Source organism: Atheta coriaria, unplaced genomic scaffold (assembly GCF_025399875.1).
Source record: "Atheta coriaria isolate IRGN ID8LTWV9N9 unplaced genomic scaffold, Caltech_Dcor_3.1 hic_scaffold_5_pilon, whole genome shotgun sequence".
Taxonomy (NCBI): Eukaryota; Metazoa; Arthropoda; class Insecta; order Coleoptera; family Staphylinidae; genus Dalotia; species Dalotia coriaria.
In genome coordinates, this window is record NW_027045447.1 from 12,186,541 (window position 1) to 12,196,314 (window position 9,774).

Genomic DNA, 9,774 nt, shown 5'->3' on the forward strand with positions numbered 1-9,774 from the left:
ACATTAGGAAGGATTTTATGTTCAGAAAACGAACTTTACATATGCCCTGTTACGTGTTCTTTAAATTTAATTAAACATACATTAATTAATAGATAATAATATATGCTAAAAATTATGTACAATCACACAAGTAAAATAAATTATATGCACTAAGAAGAAATGTATTATTCATATTCTTTGCAATTATGTTAAATTTGTAATCCGAAATGTAAACCTAGATTTATGCCAGCGCCCGAGATTACGAATTTTTTGGGTGATAATCATGATTTTTCTCTAAACATTTCAGCAAACATCGGCTGCGACAACATATCTACGTATGCAACCATGTGTGCATGCTGCCGCACGTGTCTAAACATTACAACTTTTGTGATGCGATGCTGTTTAAAAAGTTATTAGTCAAATTCAACAATTCGTCAGTGGTATGAGTAGCAATCGTTTATCAATAGTAGAATTAATAATAAATATATTACGGGAGCACAACACACTTCGCTTAAAATCTATTGTATTATTATAGGATTTATATATAATATATATAAATTCATCTAAATGTTTTTGTTTGTCTCATATTTCTTGCGTCTTTAGTTTAGTTATTAATTTAGTTTTTTAGTTAGCTGTAGGTTCGATTTACTCGTGTACAGAAGGCGTGAACGTGAACAAATATATTCATTTTCATCACCCACCACCACCACCACTACCACCGTTGTGTGTGTGTTCACTTCGTGATTGAATTGCTTTCTGGTGCACGGCAGACACATACGATGAACACGTCAAAGAATGAACGTAATAGGAAACAAAGCAAAACGATAAGAACACCTTCGACACAACACAATGTACACAACAAAAAAAACAATAGACAGGTTTCGACAGGCAAAATAGGGCATCGGTAGTTTCGACGGTCCATAATCCATTATTACTATAACTTGTATTTTTAAGGTATATCATATATTTTCTTTGTATTCATTTTTATCTAAATTCATTACTTATTCTTTGTATTGTTACTTCTAACTACCTAGTAGTGTTCAATTTATAATTTCGTGCGAATTCGATCGGGAGCGATTCCGGTGCGAGCGGTGTATTTATTCCTAGGTATACAATTCAGGGTAAATAAATATTACAGGCGTCCAGCAAACAACGTGGCAACTTTGCTGTACGAATTCTCTCGCTCTTGTATGCAATGGCGCACGGCGCTCTAAGATAAATCTCAATGTGCTGGTCCGATTAGTGATATTTTCAGAAATCGCTCCCGACGACCGATCCTCAACACATATTTGGATGCATTTTACATATTACATTATTACTACAAATGTGGCGTTGAAAACGTCGGCAACTCAATCGCACTTGTTTATACAATTACAATTGCTATGGTTTTCTTGAATGCATCAGCGACTGATTGTGTTCCGACGTCGCGCTGGTGCTTGACACGGCGGCTTGCGCGCGCGTCCCTTAAATATTTGTTTAACGACCGCGAACGCCACGCAGCAGCGAGCCGCCCAAGCCCATTTTCTAATGAGATAATAAGTGTTTGTGTGTGAGTGTAGAAATATCTTGCTTAGATTCCCGCACACGCTAGAATTTATAATAGAAAGATGTTTGCATATCATGCTTCGTGTCGAATTTGTCGAAAACAGTAGAAAACTTTGCACTTCCGACGACGAGAGGGAATAATATTGAAACAACATCACCTCAACTCTAAGTAATAATAATAATTTCATTAATGAAGAAAAATTAATAAAATCGGGGAAGAGGGGGCATCGTTGACGAATACAAAAATGCCTACTGCAAAAACACGTAATATTCTGTACATCGCACGTTATATATATCTTGTTTATATATAATTGCACTGTCCCAAGGGAACGGGCGGCGCTATTCATCCGCCTTCACCCGCATCGTGCCACCCTCCCTCAGAGCAGATCGTATAATTACCCTATAGTACAGCTGTCCGATTAGTTAAAACATCCTCCCCACACTCGACTCGCTCAGTTATTACAAACCGCGATAATGAACCCGATGCGTTTGCTGCTGTGTCTCTCGCGCGTCTCTGCATCCACTGCAATGGTATATTCCGTTCGCTTCACCTAATTTATATAAAGTTAAATTTAAAGATAATAGTCAGAGAAAAAGTTTAGAGAGAGATTTTAAATACAATGAACCGTGTTTCAATCAATTGCATATCATCATGTATATAATATAAGAGGGTGTAGAGTTTTTAGTAAATCGTTATATGCTGCATTGCTTTGTTTCAAACGCCTTGTTGCAATCATTGGTTGCTTTAAATATAATATATTCATTTTATAATAGATTCGCATTCAGCGAGCAGCGGAAAAATCGTGTTGGTGTGGATTGAGATGGCTGATACGGAGATACGAATAATAATTACTTAAAAATCAACAAACGTGTGTGTGTGTGTGAGTAGAGATCCACGCCCCGGGATTGAAACTTCATCAATTTACTTTGTCCCACGAAACAAAGGAAATTGAGACAAGGGGGGAAAGTAGATTGGGGATGATCGCATTTAAAAACTACCTAAGCTATGCCCGACGTAGCCGCCTGGGCGGGCGCGACCGGCGCGTCGGAGTTGCCGTCGGTCGCCGTCGATGTGCCTGCGCCGCCGTCTTGCGGACTGCTGCTCGCCTCTTGACCTCGCGGAATCAGCGTGGCGTTTAGCTTCGGCTCGATATTCAACTCTGGAATAGACACACAAATACTCTGCGTTAACGAAAACAATTACCTAGGTGATGTTGTGCCCACCTTGTTCCGTAAAGTTAAACAGCGGTGGCAGTTCCAGCCCATTCGGCAGGCGTGTGTTTTTTTCGCGCAACTCGTTGAAGAATGGATGGGCGCATGCCTGCAGAGGGCTGATCCTGGACGAGGGCGTGTACTCTAAGAGACGTGCCACTAGTTCGATAGCCTCTGGGGGAGTGCGAGCTCTAAAGACCTGCACGTGGATAAAAACATATTCGTATAAATCACATTAAAATTTTAAAAAATGGCAGTTTTCAAAAGCAGGCGCATCGTGTACGTGTATGTGTGTGTGTATATATGTGCAAATTTCGCGTTAGTATCGAATCGAACACATTTGCGTGTCAATCAGAAATCATTCGTCAGAAAAACCCACGACCAATATATCACGCCACGCACTTACGCGGATCTTTTGGTGTTCGGTAGTACATTTTGGAAGCGCCATGCGCGCCAGCAATGACTGGAATCAGAGGTCCAAAAATCATATTTAAAAACCTGCATTTAAGGCGATTGGAACGCCACGCAAAAAAAACGGCACCCAATTGTGTGAATTAGATCGATGAAAGGCACGATTAGTAAATGAAGTCAAAACTGCGGCACTACACGACGTAACATACGGAATGATCGCATTCGATTCATTCGGAAAGACACACATACACGACAGAATGCGCTGTGATTGTCTGGGCTGAGCGCGCCAACTGTACCCACCTGCTGCCAGGGATGAGATTTGATTTGAGGAAACTTGAATTCGGTGTAGTTCGGATTCATCTCGCGAATCTGTTCCCTGGTTGGTGTGCCAAGCACTTTGATGATCTCAACAAGCTGGTCGACGCCCGAGTCGCCTGGAAAGATGGGCTGGCCAAGCAGAAGCTCGGCGAGCACGCACCCGGCGCTCCAGACGTCAATCTTCGTCGTGTAATCAATGGCGCCAAATATCAGCTCTGGCGCCCGGTAGTAGCGGCTGCAAATGTACGACACGTTCGGTTCACCCTTCACAAGATGTTTAGCGCTGCCGAAGTCGCACAGTTTCAACACGCCTGTATCAGGCGCAAGTAGTAGGTTCTGTGGCTTGATATCTCGGTGGCAAATGCCCAACGAATGTATGTAAGCCAGCGATCGGAATAATTGATACATGTATAGCTAAAACAGATGAGAGAAGGAACTAGAGTCCATCACTAATAGATATAAATTGCACGTTACCTTTATAAAGCTGATGGGAATTGTTTGTTTTGATTTACTGTAGTATCGTGCGACCTTGTATACCGTCTCTGGGATATATTCCAGTACCAAGTTAAGGTATACTTCATCTTTCTAAAACAAAAATATAACCGCGACAATTAGCAATGTGTAGGCATGCAAATTGATTCTACAATGTTTAATGCAAGAAATAAAAATGCTGTTAGATTTTCTCTGATAAAAACTTCTACAAATCGCTCATGGCGAATAAGTTCACAATATTTTAGCACTGCGTTTAGGTTATACTTTAAAAAACAACAAAACACGCATAAAAAGTAACACAATGCGTTCGTTGCCTTGTTAGTATTCTATTTATCAAAATCTGGTTATCCTCAATCATCATAAACTTTTTGTATACAAATCTATTCATTCAAGCTTCTAAACTTGTAACTAGCCTCTTTTACATGACAAAATGATTCTATGAAAATACAAGTGCTTGCATGTCTGCATATTTTGACTGGTTAATGAAAATACTACCGTCGCTTTCTACTTGCAAAAGATACTAGCAGGAGATTAACGCAAACAGTTTAAATATAGCATCGCTACGATTGCCGGCATTTCAGATCACATCCGAGAGAAAATGAGCGAATTCTGCTCGGGGTTAGATGTGCAAGTCGATCGCGGTTATGATGATATTATGAGAGCAAATCTACGCGACATGGGCGAGGTTGCACCCTCGCTTTAGTGCCAAGAGTGGGACGCGCAATTTGTTGTTTTGTTTTTTGGTCGCCAAATGAACACTTTTGCTTCTTTTACCTGCGAGCTGGTATTCATCAATATGCTCAAATCGCAAGGAACCGAAGCCCTCTAAACACACAAACACTTGTAAAAGTATAATTTCATTCCCAACTTACAATTTCTCATAAGAAGAAACTATCTATATATCATATTAATCGACTATGTTCAAGTTTGTTTTGAGAGCAAGTGAACTTTTAATTAAGATTCAGTGTTTTAGAAAATGTTACATTCGAAATGTAATCATTTGGATTCGCTTACCTTATCACCACTAGAGTAGAAGAAATATTTTAGTTTGACTATATTACAATGCTCAAGCCGCCTCATTATTTGGAGTTCACGATTCTAAAACAAATTCAAATAATAATTCCTAGTTTGTAATAAATAAAACGGAAATATCCCAACCTTAAATCTCTTATCCTGAAGTACTTTCTTGATTGCAACCATTTCGCCAGTATCACAAAGCTTGGCCTGGTACACCACCCCAAAGCTGCCATTTCCAATGACCCTTGTGTCGGTGTAGGAGACCTCTTGCGGTCTGTCCGGTCCTTGACCCGGAGTAGCAACCACCGTCGTCACTTTGCCCCCATCTTTACCTGAAACAATTCCCATTCACATAAAGCATGTCTTTTGTTTTTCAGCCGAGGACAACTTAAACTAAATTCGATCGACATGTTTAACCTGCGGTGGTGCGTTCATCCACAATTTGCATCTCCACACTGCCGTTGTGATTGTGACTAACTCGCGGCTGCTTCTGCATACTTGTATTATGCATGTGCACAATGAGCATCAAAAATTTCGGTCACAAATTGCGGTTTTTTGGTCAAAAGTCAAACCTGTCAACTCAATGTACAATAAAATGACAAATATACTTGTTTTTCTCGTAATTACGTTTTGTTTAGTGTAATTATAATTTATCGAATCACGTAATATGTGCTAATTAGGGTATACTCAATGGCAGGGACGAGTGGTTTTGCACTAAGTTTAAATTAGCAAATATTAAATCTTCTGCGCATTTCTTTTTTTTAATTTTCTTTAACAAGCTGAAAATAAATGTAATTTAATGCAGCAAATTGTAAACAATCGTATCTATCCACCGTAAAATTTAGGTTGCAACTTCTACATTACAATTGTGCTCCGCATTGTAGTCATGTATTCGATGCGGGCAGTACGAGTACAATTGTGTAAAATGAGTAATTGAAAGTTTGTACGAGTATTTAAGCACAATTTGTCAATCGGTAAGTTTTACCGTACTGGAAAACGATTTTCTAACTCTTCGCCACAGATGCCACAGCCGGCCAGTCTGGTGCTGTGACCGCACGGCAATCTCGTCGATCGACTGTGTCCGCTTCCGCTGTGCGAAGACGTCGCCGGACGACTTGGATCGCTTGCTCTTCGTACGTGCATTGACATCCAGCACGGACATGGACCGCGCGTACCGCTTCGCACCCAACCCATCTTCGTCCTCAACGTCGTCACTGTACATCACCTACTACTAGTGGCTGCACTTGGAATAATATCCAATTAGGTTTTGAAACTCTTACGCGTCCACAATCGACATCTACTCCGGTCGAATTCCGTTAATCAATACGTGCACGCCGCGATAATAATTAGACGACGACGGCGCGCACCAAGAACACGCCACACGCGGACATGGCGAGCCGAATCGAAAAATCGATCGACGCCGCGGCGCTTTTTTCCTATTATTTTCGTCGTGTTCGCGATCGACGAGAAACACGATTGCACTGGGCACTACTGAGAGCACATCGGTTGTCGTTTTCTCCTCCTTGAGGTTTGTTTATTTAAAACGTGTGCACGCAAATTACGTTAAATGGTAGCGCACACACCACGTGCTTATCACCTGGTCTGATGTATTTGAACAGTCCTGACTATTTAAAGTTTACCGCGGCGTCACACCATTTTTTTAAAGAAATATTTGAATGTGTTGATTACAACATTATTAATATTTTCATTAGTTTTTTACTACACATAGAAAATTGACGTTAATTCAATTTGAAGGTCAGAGATCTATCCAGTTATCTTAATTCCATGCTTAACGATTGATTTGATGAATTTTTTATTCAAAAAACCGCCGATTGGTATGTTTTACATGCGCAATTTAGTGTCAAGTTGATTTGGACTTATCTTAATTCGCCGCAACTCACGAAACTTTCTAATTTTACGGAATGAGCGCGAACTGAATTGCGAGAAGGAAGCGCACCGCGCCGAAGCAAACAGGTAACTAACGAAACGGTCAGCTTGAACATTACCACATGATGAAAACACGCGCGAAAACCTATGCATACTCGTATGTGGAATTCACTCAACGCGAATATTGGATTATATTTATTCATGGATCATAATTCATTGCATACTTCGGCCACGTAACACGAGCTTGTCCTCGTATTGTGCCTTATATCAACACGCAAAGTACATACGATAGATAAAGTATATCAATCGCGTTGAAATAATGAAGACTACAAAATTGATAGTGTCGTCAAAGTCGTCATTATTGCAACACCTGTACTGAACTGTATCAGGGTGTGCAAGTTAGTTTCCTTTAAAATACCGTACAAGGAAACCAATTAAAACAATTAAATTCGAATTACACGTACACGTGCAACAGCCACCTCTCTTATTAATATGCACCGCATAGTTTATGAACTACTCATAGCCAAAGGCTGGCGTGGGTGACGAAATGTTGATATAAATAATACACGCGTCGATTATTTATTGGCTCGATAATTAGTCAGTGAATTTGCGCCAGACAATTAATAGAAAATCATTCGAGGGCCCCCCGATCACGTTGTGTAGGTAGATACATGTGCCAGCGATACAATCCATCATTTTTTCACTCGAATGTGATTGCAGCATGATTATCAGACAATTTTATAGGGAACCCAGTTAGTGATAGCACTATCTCTGCCATTGATAAGAATATCTCACGACGTAATTTATTAAATAGAAAAAATCATTTTGATAAACCTTAAAAATTATATTGCGCGCAATGTTATCAATTGGATTATCAGTTAGGGAATGTTTCAAATTGAAATCGAAATTAATTCGCGTTCGCATACACAAAAGCAGGCAGTAAATGAAAATGAATGAACTGAAATTATTTAACAAAATGTGCAAGGATAACTTTCATAATCCACAAAACGATGCTAAATATTAATTCATGTTGTTATTAGCTAAAACTCTGCCCTAAATGTTTGTAATCCGTGAAAATCAAGTTGGCTGTTAATAAATCAGTCCAGTTAGACTGACAGTTCGATGTGTGCACTCAAATCGGTATCTATATGTAAGTAGTTATTGTTTTTCCTTATGATTTCTTGATGATAGATTCGGTAGTTGCACAGTGCCGATGTGAAATGCGATTCGTAACCTAACACCGCCGTTTCGCCATCACCGGCGTAAGCTAGCGACGCGGTCGGCGCGCGTAATCTAAAATTAATCAGGATAAAAATAGCCCGGGTGTCAACCGGTCTCTCTATATGCATAAATTACGCTATCGAGGCGCATATGACGCGGCCGCCCTTAGAGTGTGACCGATCAACAATTCTCGTCGTCGCTGAGGGCAAGACAAACAACTGAAGAGTGGGCAACCTCGTCAGAAGCAAATATACACTATATGTGTATTAATGTGTGGTATAAGTCTATTTACCCTTCGTTACCATACATTTTTTGTCATATTTAAGCAGATCTGGTCCAAAGTAGTACCTACGAGTAATGCAAGTATCTGGGTAACACTACAGGTTGATGAAGGCGCATCGCATGTGATTATGTGTGTCGTGTGTAGCTGTTTAATTAGATTCAATCCATGGGGCACAAAGCGATGACCTATTGATGCGAAAGGCGGCGTCGTGGCGGCGTGCGTGCGGTTGAGATGGGCGGGGATGAAAGTGGCCTGCTGACAAACGTCAGCGAGCGTGCGAAAAAATGCGCCATCTCATCGGAGTGCGTGTGATTTGAGCGTCGCGAAGATGCACCGCCACAACGGGCGCCGTCGTTTCGACAGCGCACGCTTTCGTGGGGGCAGCCATGTTGAAGAGATGTTGAGCTGGGAGTCGCGCTCGCGTTCGACGTCACTCAGCACGGCCAAGCCACGAACGAACGGGAACGCGGCGCGCTCGTCGCTTTTACACATGCATAGACACACATACTTGCATACCCCGCTGGCGACGCAACTAGGAATAATCGCAACGGGATGCAGAGCTAGGAAGACGGGCGCTGGCGCGTACACACTTACTGCAAATCTTCATGCCGCCGAGTGGTGGGTTGAGCGGCTGCTTGTTGCCCTCGGCGAAGGACGTGGTTCTCGGTCGTCCGCTCATACTCCACGCGTCGCTCGCACTCGCTCACAAACGGCGCTGGCGCTGTGGCTGTGGATGGGTGATAATCCGAATCGCTGGCGGTCGTCTAATCTATCACATTGCTTGGGTAGATACACCCCGTGTCGCACTTGGCGATGGCGGCCAGAGGTTCTCTTGTACGCTAATCACTGTAGTTTATTTCGACACCGCCGCGCACTGCTATTCGCCGTCGTCGTTGTCTGGCCGTGTGCCGTACGCTGTCGCTGTGTGCGTGCTGCTCTTCCGATTCTCGGTCGTCGGGGCGTACGCGGATCGCCTTCACGCCTGCCTCGCCGTATTTTCGCACGTAGCGCCCAAACGGGTTCACATCACCGTTCACCTGGTCTCGCGGGACTTAAAGCACGCACCTACACCACATACTTCGCAGCGAATTGATATGACTTAAACCATTTTTCGCTCGCAATGGGTTTCACCTCACCACCATACATTTCAGATGCTCAGACATTGACCCGTTCGTGCACTATCGTAGCCAATCACGCTGCGTTTCACTCTACCGGCAGCGCCCGAACTATCGGCGATGCGCCTACCCGTGCAATTTGCTCCGGACACCTAGCGCCACCTAACGGTGTGTGCTTTAACTACGCCGCAAAGTACAACCAGCAATCTGTCAAAATACAACCCGAGTTGACCTTGGGATTCGAATTAGTTTTACCTTAAATAACTAAATTATTAAAAAGAAAATTTCATTACA

The 9,774-nt window shown here is 42.1% G+C and overlaps 1 protein-coding gene across 8 annotated transcripts; it reads right to left on the reverse strand.

The window, feature by feature from the left end:
* Positions 1-42: 42 nt before the first annotated feature.
* On the reverse strand, positions 43-9,555 carry sgg (glycogen synthase kinase 3 beta homolog shaggy). 8 transcript variants are annotated; one of them, XM_065303089.1, is made up of 9 exons: positions 8,960-9,555; positions 5,116-5,306; positions 4,972-5,055; positions 4,732-4,782; positions 3,940-4,050; positions 3,448-3,879; positions 3,143-3,199; positions 2,749-2,935; positions 43-2,684 (listed from the first exon to the last, which is right to left on the reverse strand). In XM_065303089.1, the coding sequence occupies exons 1-9, from the start codon at positions 9,042-9,044 to the stop codon at positions 2,524-2,526; spliced, it is 1,359 nt and encodes a 452-aa protein (XP_065159161.1). In that variant the 5' UTR covers positions 9,045-9,555; the 3' UTR covers positions 43-2,523. The 8 variants fall into 8 exon arrangements, with proteins under 8 accessions (XP_065159161.1, XP_065159156.1, XP_065159160.1 ...); XM_065303084.1 differs by lacking the exon at positions 8,960-9,555 and adding an exon at positions 5,965-6,196; XM_065303088.1 differs by lacking the exon at positions 8,960-9,555 and adding an exon at positions 5,392-5,607.
* Positions 9,556-9,774: the final 219 nt, after the last annotated feature.

Excerpts from the sequence above, each read along its gene's own strand:
- sgg (XM_065303084.1), bottom strand. The coding sequence starts at position 6,196 with ATGTACAGTGACGACGTTGAGGACGAAGATGGGTTGGGTGCGAAGCGG. Across the intron at positions 5,307-5,964 it reads AGTTAGAAAATCGTTTTCCA|GTAAAGATGGGGGCAAAGTG; the intron begins GTACGGTAAAAC and ends GAATTGTTTCAG. Across the intron at positions 2,685-2,748 it reads GTTTAACTTTACGGAACAAG|AGTTGAATATCGAGCCGAAG; the intron begins GTGGGCACAACA and ends TGTCTATTCCAG.